At 38.5% G+C, this 22,113-nt stretch overlaps 1 protein-coding gene and 1 long non-coding RNA gene across 2 annotated transcripts in view; one reads left to right on the forward strand and one right to left on the reverse strand.

Annotated features, from left to right (window-relative positions):
- On the reverse strand, nt 1-6,976 carry LOC118766682. The gene is made up of 2 exons (XR_005002604.1): nt 6,445-6,976; nt 1-2,834 (listed from the first exon to the last, which is right to left on the reverse strand). It is a non-coding gene; the product is annotated as an uncharacterized LOC118766682 (long non-coding RNA).
- Nucleotides 6,977-13,011: 6,035 nt separating this feature from the next.
- LOC115220894 (ubiquitin carboxyl-terminal hydrolase 43) overlaps nt 13,012-22,113 on the forward strand; it is a 52,584-nt gene continuing 43,482 nt past the window's right edge. The window contains exon 1 of the mRNA XM_029791091.2: nt 13,012-14,449. Within this exon, the coding sequence (XP_029646951.1) occupies nt 13,397-14,449 (1,053 nt within the window). The 5' untranslated portion in view covers nt 13,012-13,396. The remainder of the gene's footprint in view (nt 14,450-22,113) is intronic.

Raw genomic sequence — 22,113 nt, forward strand, 5'->3', positions numbered from 1 at the left:
GTTGTATTTAATTTTTTTATTCAAACAGCTTGCATAAAACAATTTTTATAATTCCAGAACTGTAATACAATTAGCTTTGTGAGAATAGCCTTGGAAGTTTTTCCTTTAACATTTTTATTCCTTCATTGAAGACTTCCGTTTCTTAGGTTTGAATCTAATCTTTGAATAAAAGAATTTTGCAAATTTTTAGTTTTACTTACCTACCATAATCAAACTCTGCTTTTGACAAAGGTCAAGACCCAAGAGAAATAATAATAATAAATTCCTGAAAATACTTAAGTGGGTGCCAAAAGTGCAAGAAATCTGATGAAATTTCTCAAATATCAAAAGCTATCACACTACTTTACAATGCAACAACATCTACAGCTGAAACAAACCAGTTAAGCACCATTGAAACCAGTGATAGTGCACAAATTATGGGGGCCCTTTCCATCAATCCCCCCCCCCCGCCCTCTGCTGATACTTTTGAAACAGAGCAAATAAACCCAGAAACAAATTCAGAATTGGTAAACAAGACTTATAGTGACCTTGCAAACTAGTTCGTCACAGTTGATATTTCATACAGAAGTGATTAATGGAAAATATTAAGAAGAAAAACAGACGATTCCTATATACCAAGACTAGTCATGTTTACAAGGAGCAAAACATACTTTTCTTGAAGGTATTTTGAAAGCAGATTGAAAATGACCAGACTTTGATGAGATCCTGATTAGTTTACTCAACGAACAAAGACTACATATGTATTGTGCTTGCAAATTCTTTTCTAAATGCCTCACAACAGATGAGTTTTCTGACTGAATGAGCATATTCAGAACTCTGAAGAATAATAAAAGATAGCATGGAACATAAATGGGTGATGCTGCATTGAAAAACAAGAAGGAAACCACACTGTGCAAGGAGTTTTAGTTGTTTAAGGGAAAGAGGTTTTGCATTTAGGGGTCATGAGGAGGAATGGGGCTCACTAAATAAGGGAAACTTTATGAAGTTCATTGAACTTTTTACTGAGTTTGACCTGTTTTTACAGAAACATTTTGAGGAATGCAAGAATGAAAAGTAAATATTTCTCATCTTTCCAAAACTGTATGAAGAAGTGATAGATTTTTCTCTGAAGAGACCAATTGTAGCTGTGTAACAAGATGGTTTGTATACTATGAAGAAATCAGGACAATTAAAATGGGAAAACAGGTATTTTTCAAACTCTCAAACATATTTTTGAAAAGAGATACAAAGAATTTATACTACAAATTGGTGAAGTTTGAATACACAATTTTAAACAGTTATTTAGGAAGATGCGTTGGATTGCTTCAGCAAAACAATTAAGAAACTACCAATTCTTGGTTTCAATGTATTTGAAGTTTATCTTCCGCTATTGTCTTTACTTTTAAGGAACTCCAAGAAAATTCAGCCAACAGTATTGCACACTGGATTAAATGCTTAGTTTGTATAAAGTTTGTATAAATATACCACTGCAAGTTATTCTGATGCTTCTAAATGCATTGTTACCATAAAATTTTCAAATGGAACAAGTGATAGTGCTTCTTTGAATGGATATGAGAAATTTAAAATAGAATCTCTAAATCACCTCTTTAACTTCATAGTAATCAAATTACGTAAGAGGATTAACTTTGCAGATTGCAAAGTTCAAGTTCCTCTCAGAATTGGTAAACAACTCTGTAATTGATGAGGATTGAATTAAACTTATGTCATATTACAAATATGATATTAACAATAAATTAGCAAATGAGTGTCATCAGTTCAGGGAATATTTGCATCTTAGAAAATCTCATAACACACAAGAAAACATGCCATCCAAAATGCAATGCACAGAAACTTTACAGTTTATTTATGAGCAACACCATCTTGAAATGTTCCCTAATATTACTACTTCACTTCTTCACAAAAATGCCTATCAAAAGTTGTGAAGCAGAAAGGAATTTTTCAAAGCTATCCTTTATAGAGAATAAATTTTGGTATATCATGGCTGAAGAGCATGTAGCAAGACACGTTAGCACTATTTTGTTGTGGTAGCATAGCACAATCATGCTATGCCCAAAACACCCAATCACTGCTGGGCACAGAAGAATACACTTGACCCAGTGGTAAAGCGCAAGTTTTGAAAGGCAAAAAACCAGTTCCTGAGAAGACATCAAGATGTAAACACATCAGTTGTTCATCCAAACGACAAAACATTGCTGAATTAACCAGAAAACAGCATTCATACAACCATGGGATTCCTACCTTGCCTCACGACCACTTCAAAAATCCTTGGATATTTTAGATTTGCAGCCAAGTACCAGAGCTAACTACCTTGATGGGTATTAAGGAATTAACTTTTGTCTCGCTACACCCTGTTGCCTCGAACGCTCTGATGTTCCTGCTACTTCATGAATGATCAAAGAATAAATTGTTGTTTGTTAACCAAAAACATTGCCTTCTGATATTTATCGTTACCTTCACGTAAAACATACATTTATACATTTCAAACCTTCTTATATGCACACATCTAAATATACTTCCTAAAGTGGTAAGCCTAACTATTTGATTTTCCTCTTGTTATATTGGTGACCTGATATTATTCCCTGAAAAAATTTTTTTTAAAAAGGCATAAAATAAGTAACAAGAAAAACAACAAACCCAAAGAAAAAAAAACAGGCTTTGAAGCACTTGCTCTTTCTTTTAGGCAACCACATGTGTGAATTTTCTTTCATTTTCAACATGGCAGCTGACCTTCTTCTCCAAAGCATGACCATGTGGTGCTTCACGCATGTACACTGGTGCCACATGTATATGGCTTGCCTCATTTTCGCCTGGATTTTGCCTGCTCACTGCCATTGCTAAAAATAAAAAATAAAAATATTTCTTGATTCTGTTTCATTATAGATTTGTTTTATACAAATATGGATGGAAAATACAAGTCACTGAAGATTTTCTTGGAAGACTTTGCTCACCTGTTTTTACCATACAGACTTTAATTCTCAGCCATGAGTCACTCACCATTACCAGCGTTTAGTGGGGATGTTTGACTTGATGTGCCCAGGTGGACTTGTATGCCATGGCAAATGACATTATGTCCAAGCTGCGACAGCTGCATATTCTCTTGACCTCCGTCCCTCCTTCCCTGGTAAATCATCTCAAGGATCTCATCACTGACACCCCAAAAGATGCCACTTATTTAACCATCAAGACTGAGATTATTTGCAGGACACCTCTCTCTGCAGGCAAGCATTTTCACACATTGGTACACGATGAATATTTGGGTAACAGGACACCGACTCAACTTCAGGGACGCAGTGAGAAGTCCTCTCCCCACCCACCTTACTCAGGACGTTATCATTTGTTGCCATACCATGATAAACATTTCACCATAGACCTGAATGGTTCCTGAGAAACAGTCTCAGTCGATAGACTTAAATGGGCGTACACAGATGCTCTCACACTAGAGCCTCATACTCACCTCTCATACACAGCACAACAGGAAACAAATACTGTACCATTCTACTCACCACAAACTCAGTTACACGCACCTTCCTCACCCCCACCAACATACATCACAACAACCTGCAGTGGTCGTTGTGTCCCTTGGCCTAAGAAACTATGTAAAACTGTTTTTATATGAACCTATCATATTGTAATTTTTCCTACTTAATGCATTTATGCTGTTTTACTTTTTGTGTATACGTAGGAGTGGCTGTGTGGTAAGTAGCTTGCTTACCAACCACATAGTTCCAGGTTCAGTCCCACTGCTGTGTGGCATCTTGGGCAAGTGTCTTCTGCTATAGCCCCAGGCCGACCAATGCCTTGTGAGTGGATTTGGTAGACGGAAACTGAAAGAAGCCTGTCATATATATGTATATATATATATATATGTATGAGTGTGTATATGTTTGTGTGTCTGTGTTTGTCCCCCTAGCATTGCTTGACAACCGATGCTGGTGTGTTTACGTCCCCATCACTTAGTGGTTCGGCAAAAGAGACCAATAGAATAAGTACTAGGCTTACAAAGAATAAGTACCGGGGTCGATTTGCTCGACTAAAGGCGGTGCTCCAGCAAGGCCACAGTCAAATCACTGAAACAAGTAAAAGAGTAGAGTAAGAGCATGTTTACCTTGCCTTTGCATTCATGTAATTTTGACATGTTACTTGTTATCTATGTATATATTTTTTGTGAACACTCTGTATATTATTTGTAAAAATTCTTCCATGTTCAAACACACACTTTTCACAATTTTGTACGTCGTCTTTATTTTGTTGGCCCTGAGAATTATATTTGGGTTTACATTTATTTTGCAATGACTTTCAGACTGCAGGAGGTTATCTGAAGCAAGACATGTTTGCACTATTTTGTGGTAGCATAGCACAGTCATGCTATGCCTACATCCAAAACATCTCATCACTGCTGGATACATGTGACCCAGCAGTGAAGTGCATGTTTTGAAAGGCAAAAACCAGTTCCCAAGAACACCTCGAGATGTAAACGCATCAATTGTTCGTCCAAACAACAAAACGTTGCTGAATTCCTAAAGTGTTAAACCTAACTCTTTGATTTGCCTCTCGTTACAAGCACTTAAATCCATCATTCATATTGTCTCCAGAAAATTATATAGCAAGAAGCTCTCATATCGTAAAATTTTGTGCAAACAGAAAAGAGTATTTTGTATGTGCTTCACATAGTATGTATTCCTGTAAGTTTTTAAGTGAAAGATTATATTAACTCTGATCTTTGCTATGTTTCATTTCAGCAGCCTGCAGCACATGAAGCTTCTACATAAATAATCCCTAAATTTCATTACTTATAACTAAAAAAAACTATAAGATAATGGAAATTTTTATTCATACCAGTTACTTTGATGTGTGAGATAATCTAGTATAGCATTCAGAGATGTAGTAAAAATTTATTTTAAAATTTGAAGTGATCTGTCATGGAACAAACACACTGAAAAGGATAACAACAGTTACCCAGAGCTTGTTGCATGTAAGAAAGGGCTCACTGCATGACCCCATTTAAAATACTTCATCTGGTCACTCAGTTCTCTGCCCATTGGACTTCATCATCCTTGTACATAAAGCAAGGCCTTTCAGATTTTATTGAATAATGTTTACCTATTGTTGTTGGTTGTAAAGAGGCCCCTAACAGTTCAAGTTTGAGGACCCCAAAAATTTAGGTCCTTCATTGAGTTTATGAGGGCAGTACAAACCATGTACAAAGAGGCTGTCAGTAAGATAAGAGTTAGCAATAACAGTGATGAACTTAGTATACAAATAGGGTCAACCAGGGACCCAACTTGTATGCACCCTATTTATATGCAATTCTCAATCCCCTTCTATTTGTCGTAATCCTTCCAACCATAACAGAGGAGTTTAAGACTAGTTTTTCATGTGAATTCTTGTGTGCATATGACCTAACTCCCATAAATGAGGTGTTTCTCACTATTACTGCTATACCTAAGAAGAAATCCCAAACTTAGAAGCAAAATCTGAAATCAAGAGGACCCAAAGTAAACTTAGCAAATTCTAAGATATCAATAAATAGGAGAGAAAATAGAACTCTAATGTCAGGGAAGCAGTCCTGCACAACATCGAGAAAAAGAGTTTGTTAGGAATTCCATAGTGTACTAATTGTAAAAGAGTAGCAGTGGAATCATAGACAATTTAATCAAAGAAGCAAACTTTCTAATTGGCAAATGCAAAAGGGCAATAAACACAAAAAAAAAACAAAGGAAAGAAATTTTGATAGATTATGATATTTGATCAGCAACGGAAACAGACTTTCAAAAATATAGAGTAGAAATGAAGAATGCTACACTGAATGAATAATGCCAAAAGATACGAACAACTGACTAAAAATCAGCCGAGAGAAAAACTGGGTACAAGGGCAATTATGAAGAGGTACCCAAAAGTAACTGGAAACATTCTCTGAGGAGCAAGCTTGTTGTAGTTCAGGTTTCCTCCGCTAGCAGCCACTTGATGTGACCCGTAGGCATCAGTATGCTAACCGACATTTTCAAGTGGTGTTGCACTGCCACATGGTGCACCTTTGTTTCACAGGGCTTTTCCCCTGTTCATTAATTTTTGAAAAGGCTGAAATGAAGGAACAGTGTGCTTCTGTGAAATTCTATTTTCTGCTGAGAGAAACAGCAGCTGAAACAGTTGCAATGCTTCAAACAACTTACAAGGATGCTGCCATGGGCGAAACACATGTTTATGAGTAGTTTCCACACTTTAGGAATGGTCATTTGTTGCTTGAAGACTAATCTTGTTCAGGACAATTATGAACCTCCTGAACAAATGAAAACATCATGAAAATTCATGAACTGGTCTTGGAGGACCATCACTGAAAAATTGACGGACTTGTTGATACGACTGGTATATCCTAGAGCTCCTGCCAACAAATTGTGAGTGAAAAATTGCGAATGAAAAGAGTTGTAACAAAATTTTTGTCCCTACCTGTGTACAGAAGATCAAATGCGTGCCATGAATACATGTTGTGAAGTGAAAAAACAGCTGAAAGTTGATCCAGACCTTTTTTCAAAGGTCACCACTAGTTCTATGGAATTTGCAAATGTGGAAAAGGTGAAGAAAAAAAAATGACAGAGGTGTTAAAAAGCAAGAGTTCCAGCACTGCTTCAAATAGAGGAAAACACACCTGGACCAATGCATTGCTTCAAATGGAGAATATTTTGAAGGCGATAAAAGTGTAAACATGTAAAGCTAAGTGAATAAAATATTGCAAAATTCTGGTTTCTTTTGGGTACCCCCTCATAAATGTAATGTACACTGATATGGGCACATGAAGACAATTTTATAGAGAAATACTCAAAGTGAATAGAACTTTGCAATAGGAACTCAAGACAGGGTGAATGGTGAAGAGTTATCTAATGGTAGAGAAAACAAATGTGTGTATATGAAAACACGTTTATATCATCATCATTTTTAACATCCACTTTCCATATTGGCATGTGCTGGATGGTTTGACAGGAGCTGGCGAGGCAGAAGGCTGCACCAGGCTTCAGTGTCTGTTTCTGCATGGTTTTTATGGCTGGATGCCCTTCCTAGCACCAACCACACCACAGAGTGGACTGAGTGCTTTTTATGTGACACCAGCACAGGTGAGGTTAGTTTTGGCATGGTTTTTACAGCTGGATGCCCTTCCAAATGCCAACCACTTTACAATGAGGACTAGATGCTTTTCACATGGCACCAGCACTGGCAATGTCACCAAGTAACTTGCAAGATAAAGATCCTTTGAGAGGGGAGGAGGAATTGGAGGAGGCGATCTTGTGTCAGATGAAGGAAAGTTAGAGTGTAACAGAGACAGAAACAGGTGTCTTGCTGTAGAGGAGATACATGGTTACCTGATCAGAGAGAGGTAGTGAGAGTGCAAGGGAGAGCAGGAAAGAGATGGTTGTGAAGTGCCAGGGCATACACACAAGGAACAGGAGATCAGAATATAAAAGGAATGGTAGAGTAGAGCAAGTGAGAGACAGATGGTGGCAAAGTGCCAGGGCAAACCCTCAAATTTACAGGGAATAGTAGGGTATTGTCAAAGGTGCATGAGTAGGGAGTAGAGACTTCACATGAATGCAAAGAGTGTGGGGACAAGGAATGCAGTGCCTGTTGAAACCTGGGTATATAGAGGGGGTGGGGACAACAGGACAGTAATGATACAGTGAGCAGGCCAGTGAGGACAGGATTGGGGAGCAAGAGAACAGCATGAGGAAGAGAAGACATGTAGACTGGATTGCATGGAGGATGGCTCACTTACAGTTAGTGATTCTGCAAAGAAAAAGGCTTGGAAATTCCACTGTGAAAGGCTGCTAAATGCATAGGTGAAGAAGAGTCTGTCTAATGTGGACCCAACAAAAGGACCAGCCATCTGAATTGACAGTAGTTCAGTAGATAAAGCAATTAAGGATATGAAAACAAGGCAAGCCCCAGGCCCATCAGGGATCACCACTGAGATGTTTAAAATATCAGTTAGAGTGGGATATGACCTAGTCCCCCATATAGTTAATCAGGTTGTCCTCAAGGGAGTAATACTCATAAACTTGTGGTGTATCAGCATTATAGTCAACTGCTACAAAGGTAAAGGTGATGCCTTAGACAGAAATGACTACAATGTCATCAAATTACTGAACCAGGTAATGAATGTTATAGAAAGGGTTGTAATTAGAAATAGAGTTAGCCTGGACAAGATGCAGTTTGGAGTGGTTGGGATTAGGAAGGACATCCAGCCATAGAAACCAAGCCAAAATAGACTGGAGCCTGGTGCAACTCTCCCACTTACCAGTTCCAGTTAAACCATCTAACCCTTGCCAGCATAGAAAACAAACACTAAATGGTAATGATGATATCATTAAAACCTCAAACTACAAGATAATGCATGACAATTTCAGAACAGTGTGAGTATATAAGCATCACATTTCACAGAGTAATCTGAATGCTAAAGGGTTAAGAGAAAAAATTGGGTACAAGAAGCATCAGATGTAGCGTGCAAGAGACTGCGCTGGTATGGTCATGTGATGTGTATGGATGACGACAGTTGCATAAAGAAGTGCCGATCTCTAATTGTGGAAGGAACCTGTAAAAGAGGTGAAGTCAAGAAGTCAAGAGATGAAGTAGTGAGAAAGGATCTCCAGATGTTGAGTCTCACTGAGAGGATGACAAAAGACTGAGACTTCTGGCGATTTGCTGTGCTTAAAATGGTATGCCTGGCTAAGTAAAATCATGGCCATCCATACATACAAGCTTGTCCTTTATGGCCATACCCCCAAACACAATTAATTCTGTCTTCTATCAACCCATCTTCCCTACAGTCTCAGCACAGTACACTGCAGGCCCCCTCCACTCTCCCTCTCATTCCTATCCACACACTCTCACATACCACTCTAATCTCTCACAACATCACTTGCTATCTCTGCCATGTCTAAACATCTGCCCTCACATTCTTAAGGAACAGTCCCCTCTATATTACTTATACCTATTTCATTACTACCCACAGGGGGCTAAACACAGAGGGAACAAACAAGGACAGACAAACGGATTAAGTCGATTACATCGACCCCAGTGCGTAACTGGTACTGATTTATCGACCCCGAAAGGATGAAAGGTAAAGTCGACCTCGGCAGACGAAATACCGCTAGGCGTTTTGCCCGGCGTGCTAACGTTCCTGCCAGACCAGCCCCAGCTCCTCCCTATGGGCAGACCCACTCATTCTCACTCTGTCTGTATGTGTGTGTGTCTCTCTTTCTCACTAACTTTCTCCCACCTTCCTATCCTTCTTTGTCCCTCTGTGGTAGCCAAGTATTTCCTCCATAGTAAGAAGGCTACTTCTGTCCCTTTATCATACTCTAATCTCTTGGTTCTACACCCTTTTTCATCTGAATGGTTGGGAGTCACATAAAAGCACCTAAAAGCACCCGATGCTGGTGCCAAGTAGAAAATACCTGTCTGATGCCACACATAAAGCACTGGTGCCGGTGCTACGTAAAAAGCACTCAGTATACCCTGTGAAGTGGTTGGCATTAGGGAGGGGCTCCTAGCCATAGAAACCACGTGAAAACAGACAATTGGAATTACCAATTCCTGTCAAACTGTCCAACCCATGCCAGCATGGAAAACAGACATTACCTGATGATCATCATTATCATTTATGTATGCATACCAGCGGTGGTGCCCCAGCATGGCCGCGGCCTTCGGGCTAAAACATTTTTTTAAGGATTTATATATGTATGTTTGTGCACATATTTTGGCCGCTCTACTAATTTGTTCTTATCAAGTCTACATCTCCCACTGCATGTCATTATTGACTATCTCATCTCCCCATCACTCTTTCTGTTGCCCATCTTTCCATCCATTCATCTCTCTTTCTTCACTCATCAACTCTCTTTCAAATCATTCACTTTCTTCCACTCACCCTCTCTTCTAGTTCTGCTAGTAAGTGGCACCCTATTATTCATACCATTACTTTCTGTACTCATCACTCCCTTCTTCTCTGAGTCACTTTCTATTGGTACCCACCTGTACCACTACCTATCACTCATTTCCCACCCACCCACCCACACATACAGTCACAACCTTTACCCACTATTTTCGATTCTTCTGACATCACTTTCTCTTCTACTCCGTTGTTTTTTTTCAAAATGTTACCTTGTAGAATACATATACACATGCCTTAACCCTTTAGCATTCAAACCGGCCATATCCGGCCTAAATATTTTACCTCCTTTTTGTTCAAGACCATTCAGATCCAGCCTCTTACCCTATCCTACAATATTATTCCCAAAGCAAAGAGTCACATCGCAGAAATCTCACAGCTATGAGATAATGCAGGATTAATTCAATGCAATGTGAATAAACAAGCATCACATTTGGTAGAATAATGGGAATACTAAAGGGTTAATCAGAGGTATCATAAATCTAAATGACATCACCACATTAAATCACCATTGGTACCTTCATGACACCCGATTCAGGGTTTTAGTTCATCCACTCTAACATTATTGAACCACACCTCCTTAACAGAATTGTACACACTAACTTGCCATGGCTGATTCGTTCAGATGGCCTAAAATCATTCTGCTGATACTAGAAAAGAAATAAGTTAAGTTAATTTTTTGGCTCAAAAGCAAAAAGCAAGGCCATGTAGAGGCACATGGAGTTATGTACAGGGTGGTGTTCATACAAAGAGTTCAGGCCATTTGTGGTCAAGGGAGACTTTGAACCAAGCGGTCGTCGGTATCTTCACTATTTCGTCCGGCAGCTTATTCCACGGATCCGCAACCCGGATGGAGAAAGCCCCTCTCCTTCGATTGAAATGTTAAATGATTGTTAAAATTCAACACTGGATTGCATACCTACAATTAGAGCATACAGAGGACATCAGTTTAAAGTTTCTAAACAAGCACACACAACTTCTTACAATTCTGCAACCAATGACATTCTTGAAGTAATCCATTGGCAGTTGAAATCAGCCTTATACACATTAAATTGTAACTGGTTAGAATATCAAGCAATTATGTCTACCTTTTTAGAAACATAGTATATAAATATATATATTGCTTTCAAAGGTATTGCTTCCTAAAACTGCATCTTCACTAGTATCTCTGTGAACTTTTTACACCATCTCAAAATCCAAATGTTTCAGGAAAAAATACAATTTCAAAAGAACTCTATGATTCTCTATAAACTTCTAAGCATCTTACAGTTTTCGGATCTTTTCGGTTTGAACGGCAGTTTTTAACATAATTTCTAGGTAACTAAAAAATTTTAAACTTCGTATACTAGTAGAATGTGTTTATAAAACATCTTTTTCTCTTGGTTTTATTGAGAAAATTCTATAGTTTGTAAGATATTTGTTGTTTTTTTTTCTTGCAATAGATCGATACTAGGGTCATAATTATGGGTGACAATTTCATATGACACCGCTAGAAAAAAACTGCCGTTCAAACCGAAAAGATCCCAGTTTTCAAAATATTGGTGAAATTTTCATGAGCACTGCAAACATTAATTTTCAATGAATTACCAATGTTACCAACATTTCTAGAACATTGAACATTATATTTAGATGCTACTGATATATGTGTTACAATAAAACAGCTTCTCAGAGACATGGTGGCATTGTTCATGTGAACTCACAATCTGTTGGTAAACTGTTTAGTGGCTGTGTATTCCACCAGTGAAGATGTACAATGTTGTATAGATGGCCATATCAGCTAGTTATTTCTAGCTGTGTCATGTGCTTTTGCTGGGTCACCACTAGTTGCATGAAGAAGAACTCTAATTTCTGTTTAGAGATTTCTGAACAACCAAATATTCCTTATGTAAATCCCCAAACAACTTTTTTGTTACTATGAATGACAAAATATCAATAGAATTTGGAGATAAATGTTCTTGGATAGGTGTGATTATAGCAGAAGTCAAAATGTTAGCTGGCCCTTTGTGTTGCAGTAACCATCCATTCATTGTGGTTAGCTGCTGGTCATGCTACCATCTTCAAACGTCTCTCATTCACAGCCTGATCATTGCTTTTGTGCGGTCAGCTTCGATCAGCTGTTGTATCGGTGTAGCTAAGGTGCACCGAATAAATAGTGATGGTTAGGCTCAGAAAGAAGTGTGTGCCAAAAGATGAAATTGTAGTTGGAGCTGATTATATACGTAGTTCTTATTGGTCAGGTTTTTGTTCAATGATGTGGGGGGTAATACTGTAGCAAATTGCGACTCTGGATAAAATGATCTGATAGCTAACTATTTCTGCTACGTTTGTAAAAATGAAGATAATCATCGCTCAAACACCATATTGACGCCCTAAACAAATGGACAGCATTTTAAAAGTGTATTTAGATTTTATCAGGAAGATTCATTTCTTCAATTAAAAATATTCGATTTCATATGATGAAAACTTTGTGTGTGTGTATGTTTTTCCTGTGCGAGCTAGTTGTAAAACGTATGCATACACACACTGCTTAGAGGGAGCATTCGTCATAAGATTTAAATTGACAAAATAATTTTGGGTTCAATAGCTAACAGTGGCGTAGCAAGTGTCGTCAACCGGGCAACCTTTGAGTTTCCCACCCCTCCTCGTCCATTATACAGGCTTCAACAGGAGACCAAAAAGTGCCGCCCCCATAAATGCGTCGTCCACGGCAGACCGAGCATCGCGCTTCCTCTAGCTACGCTGCTGTTATCAGTTTTGAAACAATAAAAACATTTAAACCAGTTAATTATCATGTACAAGGGTCAGAACATGAATGCTTTGTTAAAGAAAGATAATATAAATTATATTCAGATAAATGCGAAACAAGTCGAGCTAAACACGAGCTGTTTATACACAAGAAAAAAAGGAAGAGTTAAGTAAAAAACAAATACAACTTATCTTTACGGAGTAACTTCACCTGACCAACTTTATAAATCCAATACTATCAGTAAAGGAGAAACAATTACCGACAGGTGGGAAGAGCAACTGAGATGGCGCCTTGTAAGTAGTAAATAATTTGTAATATCTAAATGATATAATTTAATATAATAAGTAAAGAATGAAATAGCCTCGGGTATTATTAATGGTAAAGTGTGATTAAGCATATCCAAACATGTCTTTCAAAGTGGCCAGGTGAAAACGAGGCTTTGACCCCAATGACACTATTGATTCAAGATACGAGTTGACGCTACTCAGCTATGAGTAAGAATATCTCTTTCACGCTTAGGTTCTTCTTCAATGGTGGCAAAAGGTAAACATTCATTTTACACCGATTACGATAACAGTTTTGCTTCTTTCTCCGTATTCTTTCAAATATTGTTGGGGGGGAAAAACATTCGTTGCAGTCCGATTAGCCGACAGAGCAATTTCTGAGGTTAATGTTCTTGACGAAGATGACGGAATGTCTGTTGATAATAAAGTGAAATGTTCACTTCAAAAAGTCAGCCAAAGTTTGCTACTTTATGTGAGAATAACCACAATATTTGTATGGATGAAGACAAACAGAAAACTCCAGAATACAATATTGATTCCACACACTCTCTGGATACAATCAACAAATCTAATAGAAAGGCAGTTTCAAACAGTAAAAAACCACACCGGAAAGCATCTTTTAAAAATGTAAAAGACTTCATGAGCCGAATTGTGATGCGACAACTTCAGCTACAACCTTATGATAGTGAACAGTTTGATTATAGTTGTAACACAAGTCACGATGAGGATGACAAAAGATACTTTACTAACTTGAATAGTTGCGGGGATAGTGCGATTGTTTCTGTTGCTACAGTGACACCCATCGGTGATACCCTGCTAAATGTTAAGTATAAAGGCGACCAAAATATTTCAGTGATGTCAGCTCCTAAGTCTAACCATAGCAATTCCACTATGGCCAGCAATGTATCATGTAATCCTTCCGCGGTTACACCTCTGTCAGAGACTAGCGATGGCACTAAATATAAACATTATAACAGTTGCTGTGAATCAACAATCCGCCCACTGCTTACTCACAATAATAATAATAATGGTATAAATAGTGATCAAAATATCCGCCATGGAAGACAGAACAAATTTAAGACACCTGTTTGGAATGATACCACTCCTGGAACAGTGGGACTTTATAACCACGGCAACACTTGTTTTATGAATGCTGTACTACAATGCATTAGCAACGCAAGTTTTCTTTCTGGATATTTTGTTATGGGACATTACAAAGAAGAACTAAAAAACAACAAAAATGTTTGTAAAAAGTTCGGATCCAGTGGTGAGGTGACCGAACAATTAGGTATTCTGTTACGAAGCATTTGGTCAGGAAAATACAACCCCGATATTTCTAGTGATTTCAAAACTGTTATAGGTAAATATAATTCCCAATTTAAAGGATTTAATCAACACGACGCGCAGGAGTTCCTTCTCTGGTTATTGGACCAAGTACACGAGGATCTAAATTTACCTATTAAAAAGAGTAAGAATAATCAACAGGTGAGTAAAAAAAATTTTTTCGTCTGCCTTTTTACTACTGCTACTCCTCACATTTTATGCAATGCATTGCGTAAGTTCGAATCCTAACGGAAGTAGCCAGGAATAATCAAAGAAAAATACTTGATGGCTGACAAGAGCTATCTTCCGGTATTGGTGTCTGTTTGTTTATGTTCCGAGTCCAGCTGTTAATTGCGTAGGACCAGTAAAACAAATACATGTAGTGCGTGATCAGTTTCAATATATTTGAGATTATGTTTTGCTTCCTTATCACTTTCGATGTTCGTTTCCTTCACAAGAAAAGCTGTGTTCAGCAGCCCTTGAAGTAGTTGTTTAACCCCCAATATCAAAGGCATTCTAACGCAGGATTACTTTAATCCAGTGACCGTAGGGTGTGATTTGAGGGAGATTTGACTTTTATTTCTAGTAGATTGAACGCCTGCGTACGAGCTTTCTTAAGCCTTGGTTAGCCCTGATCGAGCAGATCTATAATTAAGTAATTAAGGATATGTAAGGTATGGCTGGGTTTTTTTTAAGTAATTAAGGATATGTAAGGTATGGCTGGGTTTATCCTTATAGTAACGAAAAGAAACAAAGCGGGTCAAGACGAAAAAATACGTAACATAAAGAATCTTTCACTTTTCCCATCTGTCGTAATTAGTATCCATCAATCCGTTGTAGGAAAAACAAACTTGCAGCATCTATACTTAAATAAAACAGCTTTATTGAGATATATCGGATTAAACGAGTCGCTTACTTAAATTGGGTTGTTATTGTGTTTAAGTCACGAATATTGTCAATTAACAAACGAACATTTGTTTATGTTAACTATTATTATTTATGGTATTAAAATGAAATTCTGAGACACCTCACAGTCGGTTTCGTAATTAGGATTTATTGCTACTTTCTATTCTTTAATTAATGGTTTTACAAATATACAGTTGTTTTGTTTCGGGGCTTTATTTTTTTTTTTTGTCCTTTTCGTCCGACTTCGTTTAATAATAATATGTATTATTAAAAAAATCTATAAAGATTTTTTTAATAATACATATTTTTTATTAAAAAAATTTCAAGATAATTTTCGAAGGTATTGACGATGACAACAACTTTTTTTAAGCAAAAAGAAAAGAAATCCGTACATTTTACACCATTCAACAACTTATGTATGATAATTGCACACACGCTCACAATCTATTAATTGGATTGTTGTTTATTATCAACATGAAAATTGAAGGCACGATAAAAAAAATTAAAATAAATAGATTATCAGCCTACAATACAAATCGGAAATATTCAGTAATAATCTATCGATTTGTAGCAGGTGATTCATAAACCAAGTTATTGAATAGTCAAAATGGTATGAACTTCTTTTCTCTTTGAGTAAAAGAGAAAATTAACGGGGGGGAAAAAATTTCATTGGCATAATCGTTACCTAAACCTTCGAAAACGTATACGAAAAGATACATTAGGTAAAAAAATACATTTTTAAAAGTTATGACGAAACCAAGTAAGCAGTGGGGGGCACCTGACTGTAGATATACGCTTTTAGTTTGTTTTTTGTTAAGTTTTGTTTTTACCAAATATATTTCATTTGTGTTCTAAATGTATAAATATATATATTAGCTTCTGTAATGTAATTTTTCCATTCTTAATCAATTGAAACAGTATGTTCAATGTTCAGAAAGTGAAACAGTATAATTTATTTCATCATTTTGAAAACTATAGTTTCTTTTTTAACAAGATATTTGTTTTCCTTATTCATTTAATAATAAGCGTTTATAAAGCATTTGGTTGAGATTTTTTTTTATATCGTTAAGTGTAGATTCTTAATCTCCTAAACCATATAAATTTCAAGATCATTTTCTTTAAAATGGTCTAATAGGAGGAGATGGGGTTAAAAAATCGGTAAATCTATGGTTTAACAAACAAATGCTGACACATCATTTAACAGTTTCGGTTTTCTCCTAAACACTTTACTTGTTTAGGAATTTGAGCTTAGATTATTTCAAAGCAAATAAAAGTCCCAGACTGTCTTTGTATACCGTAATCATTGTTAAAAACCACACGTTTTAAATTTTGCAATGAACAAAATGTATTTTTACAGCAAAAGCATTTCACTTTCATAATCGTGTATACCGCGTTACTTTCACTTCCTGTCGGACAGGAATTTTTATTAGTAGATATACTGCGACCAGCTTTTTGTCATTGGCATAGGTCTTTTACCATTGTGCCTTTTGTGTATGTTTTAATGTTGTTCACATTTCTTATTCCTGAGTCTGTGTTCTTTCGCTTTACCCTTTAGGTGAGTGGTATGTATTTACTTGTCTTACAGGAATATGACCAACGTCAATAGAAATTTATGGAATTACAAAATGTTCAAAATTCAAAACCAGGCAGACGTTGCATGTATTTCTACACATGCAAACACACACACTTGTCATCATCATTTAACGTCCGTTGTCAGACGGGATGACTGGAGCTCATGAGCGGGAGAGCTGCACCAGGTTCCAGTTTGATTTGGTATGGTTTCTACAGCAGGACGGCCTTCCTAACACCAACCACTCCAGGAGTGTAATGGGTGCTTTTACATGCCACCGGCGAAGGTGTCATTTACATGACACTACGATTCATAGGTGGGTACCATTTACATGTCACTGTCAACGACCACAACTATGATCCATGGGTGGATTGCCAAAACAGTCACACAAGTATGGTGCAGGCTTTGGACTGGCCAGCTTTTGTGGTACTGTCCCACCCTTGCTAGCATGGAACACAGGTTAAATGATGATGATGTATGTATATATATATATATATATATATATATATGGAGATATGTTGTGACTGCGAAGACCCAACAAATAACATGAGTTCATGGCTGTTTCCTGCACCAGCTTCACATAGAAGCCCCAGCCCATCCAAAGTGCCCTGGATCACAGGACGGCCTGCTGTGCTTACCTTGTATCATAGGATGACCTGCTGTGCTTGAGGTGACCTATTGAGTCAAGTACATCAACATCAAAAAATCAAATGGAAATTGTAGTTGCGATACCTGTGCAGGTGGCACGTAAAAAGCACCAACCGATTGTGGGCGTTACCTGCCTCCCCTGGCACCTGTGCTGGTGGCACGTAAAAAGCACCCACTACACTCATGGAGTGGTTGGCATTAGGGAGGGCATCCAGCTGTAGAAACACTGCCAGATCAGACTGGAGCCTGGTGCAGCCTCCTGGCTTCCCAGACCCCGGTCAAACCATCCAACCCATGCTAGCATGGAAAACGGACGTTAAACGATGATGCTGATGATGATATATATAAGTAAAAATTTAGATTCTGATGAATTAGGTACTTAAGTTGAGGCACCAGAATATAATACGGTATTAGCCATACAGTTTCAAAGTAAGGTGATTAAAATCAAAATAAGCAACAGGATATCCAGAGGTAATGCAGTACGGTCGTTTCAAGTGACTCCATTTAATTGAATAATGCAACCATTACATCAATTTAAATGCAGAGCAATCCTCAGCTGCATATGCGACCTTATTGGACTATTCCACTCGATACGTTGGGCAAGACTTTTCCTGGCGTATACTTCACCATTTATGAAGATGATGCCCTATCTTTAACCGCAAATACCAGTGGACCAGCACAGGATTGGTTTAGGAAGGACATTATCCATTTGATGAAAGCTTTCAGTCTTAACATAACCACAGATACCAACCTAATGGTTGTCAATTTCCTTGATGTATCCTAAGATCTAAATAAGAATATTTATAAACCTTATAGGAGACCCAATGATAGACTTAGTTATATTAATGTAGGTTCCAAAGAATTTCTAGCCTCTTCTCCGATAGGGACATTTTTAATAGTGTTGCCCCAGTATATAAGGCTCTAAAAGATAGTGGATTTAATGAGGAAATAACCTATACACCTAGCACCAGACCAATAATAAAGAAGAGGAAACAGGAATAGGAAAACTATCTGGTTCACACTCACCTGAAGTGACCTTTAATATAGGCAAGTATTTCTTAGCACTGATAGACATTTTCCAGTCAACCATACTTACAGAAAGCTCCTTAATAGACATAACTACTAATTTTAAAAATATAATCGCACACAACACACAAAAACCACAATATGAAACCAGCTGTTCTCTCTCTCTATCCGCTCAGTCGAGGTCGACTCTCGGTCACTCGTTGGATCAGTGTCCTCCAGTCAGTTCTATCCTGGGCCGCTTCCTTCAGATTGGCCATGTCCATTCCGGTATCACTCCTGATGGTGTCAAGCCAGCGGGTTCTTGGTCGGCCTCTTCCTCTCTTGCCACTGACCATTCCGAGCATGATGTCCTTCTTCAGGGATTTTCTCCGCATAATATGACCGAAATATGCCAATCTACACTTGGTGATCCCAGCTTCTTGTGACATTTTTGGCCTTATCTGCTTAAGAACTTCTCCATTGGTGAGCCTCGCTGTTCATGCAGGGATAAAAATTTGTGCCCACTAAATGGAGCTTGCATGTCCAAGACCATCATTTATGAAGACACCGTGGACTCTATATTCACTAAGAACACAGTTTCGATGAAGAAATACATGGGCCTTACAGAGGGTAATTTCAAGGCCAGGTTCAGTAATCGCACCTTGAACTTCAGGCACCGGGATAAAAGGAAAATGACCAAATTATCCAGTCATATATGGTCCTTAAAAGATAAAGGTTTCAGTTACAAGATCCATTGGAAGATCTTAGCCAAGTGTAAGCCCTACACCAACGGCAATGGAAGGTGCAGTCTTTGTGATATGGAAAGATAGCTCATCAGAAAGGGCAGCTTACACCCAACCACATGTCTAAATTCAAGAACTGAACTTTTCGGATCATGTCCATATGTGGCTAAATATTTGTTACGTTTTTGCTCCCCCTGAGATTACAGATAGGACTTGCTTTCTCTATTGTGTCCATATACAAGCATTTTATCTCTCTATACTTTTTATTTATATTTCTTATATATTTTTTAATATATTTATAGAGATATTGGTTTATAGTTTTATTGTCTGGCAGTTGCCATGATAGATCGGTAGCCACTACACACATTTTTTTCTCTCCTTCTCTCCTTGTTTCTTTCTGTGTTCCTTTCTGTAGAAGAGCATAGGCTCGAAATGTAAAAGACTTTTTCTATTCCTGAGCGTTATACTAATACATCTGTTTGTTGTCTACACCACCTGCTTTCGTCTTTTGTTTTTTTGTGATATTTTTCCTAATATCTTGACAATGTTTGTATTGGAGCTTCTGGCGTGAATGCCAAACTGTACAGCATGTTGTTTCCAAATGTCTGGCAGGGTGAACGAACTGTGGTCAACGAGCGAGTGCGATGGCGGTGGTCGCCACAAAAACGACGACGACTCACGCCAAGGCGGAGATGCCGGGAGAAGAAGAAGAAGAAGAAACGGTACGACAATATTCGTCGAGGCGGCGATGCAGCGAAACCCGGAGTTGAAACCACGGTTCTGTCCGGGAAGAAGGGACAGACACGGCACCGCTCTCTTTCGGTGACGCTGCGTCGCCTGTGGCAGAACGGAAAGCGACGACTAGCCTGTCCGCCACGCCAGCGGTGACGCAACACGAGGTCAGCGGCGTAACCTGACCGGGTCCTCGGCTGCGAAGACGAGGCCGGGGGTCGGAGGCGAGGCGCGAGAAAATGTGGAAACGAAAAGAAAAAAAAAGAGTTTGATTGCAAGAGGACGAACCTACGAGCGTTGAAAGGCGGGCGGCGGCGACTCAGAGACACGCCAGCCGTGTAGAGTCGATCTTGCACCGGTAAGCGGGGAGATAGCCGAAGGCAGACGTCATGGTGCTGTTTTTCTCACAGACAGTGCCCAACTGACTCTACTATACTGTGCAGTCAAAAAAATCAAAAACAACAATGGACATGTGTGAAATAAAAAATATAAAATGGCGACAATTTACCCATTGTACCTATACACTTTGGGACCTTATGGCTTAGAGTTTGTTCACACAGTGTGGATACTTGGCTGCTGTCTTCTATGGTCATGCATTGAGCAGTGCCTTGTGAGTGAAATTTGGCTAATTGAAATTGGAAGACACCTATATGTGAGTGTCTGGTATTATTTTTCCTTTCTTGACAAGTTGTGAACAAAGTAAGCCAACACATAAAGAATGTCATTATTGACAATCTTGCATGAAAGCCTGTCTGGCTTTGAGCTGTCGCATTGTAGGAAGGAATAGGAGAAATATTGCCTTACTTGGAAACAGATAAAGGTTGGCAATAGGAAGAGCATCTTACTGTAGAAAATGCCTACCTCAACATTTTTGTCTGACTCATACAAGCTTGGCAATATAGGAATTAAAACTTTAATGATGATGATGTGTCGTGTGTAGGTAGATGGATGGATGAATAATTGACATTTTACTGCTAATAATATACTCACTCCATCCACTCCATTGCTGTTGATAATCAGAATTTGTACTGTTGTTCCTTGCTCAGAAGAAGTTTGGCTGAGGCTCTTTTCTGTATTGCATACAACAAACATCAACTCACCTCTGTTTAAGCATCACTTGATCTTTCTCTCATTGTACTGTTGTTAGTTAGTTAGTTAGTTAATTTGGCTCAAAAGCAAATAGCAAGGCCATGTAGGGGGACATGGAGTTAAGTACAGGGTGGTGTTCATGTAAAGAGTTCAGGCCACTTGAGGTCAAGGGAGGCTTTGAACAAAGCGGTCATCGGCATCTTCACCATCTCGTCTGGCAGCTTGTTCCACGGATCCGCAACCCGGACGGAGAAAGCTCCTCTCCTTCGATTGAGATGAAATCATCGGCTCTAAAGATTTGACCTGGGAAGGAAATGGGAATTTCCAGTGAATGAGTGGGTTGATTGGTATCCGACTTCTTCATATGAAATTTGTAATGATAGCCCGTTGACACTAGAAACTTGCAGACATTTAATATTTCACCTTTGGCGTTAGGAAGGGCATCCAGCTGTAGAAACACTGCCAGATCAGACTGGAGCCTGGTGCAGCCTTCTGTCTTCCCAGATCCTCAGTTGAACCGTCCAACCCATGCCAGCATGGAGAACGGACGTTAAACGATGATGATGATGATCAAGCAATTGAGGTAATTAGCATGAGGGATAAGATCATCAGGCTTAAGTTAGTTATTGACATTGATCTCTGTGTACGCACTACAACCAGGACTGGCTGCTCAGTAGAAGGTACACTTCTCTGAGGTCCTTTCACTTACTGACTCAATCACGAATGACAGGTGAATTCAGTGGGTATGTTGGGTATCACCATCATGGTTTCCAAAGTGTGCATAGAGGCTATAGGTATAGTACTAGAAGAGAAGAGAGATTGAGTATTCAGGAGTTTGGCAATGCAAAAGACCTAACCATTTGCAACATTAACTTTAGGAAACCTACCAGTTCTCTGATCATTTACCAATCATGTAAATACACAAATCAGATTCACTCCAACTTCATTGTCTTCAGAAAACAGAGTAAACAGATGGCTTTGAATACTAAGTCTGTCCCTAGAGAAGAAGCATAGTGTTAGAGATTACTAATTTCAAAATGAGAGCTACACTTTTCCAGAGACTCAAGATAATGTAGAGAAGAAAGATATGGAAGGTTACGGAGCCATCAAACAGGGAGAGATTCAGAGACGTA

This window comes from Octopus sinensis, linkage group LG17 (genome assembly GCF_006345805.1).
Source record: "Octopus sinensis linkage group LG17, ASM634580v1, whole genome shotgun sequence".
Taxonomy (NCBI): domain Eukaryota; kingdom Metazoa; phylum Mollusca; class Cephalopoda; order Octopoda; family Octopodidae; genus Octopus; species Octopus sinensis.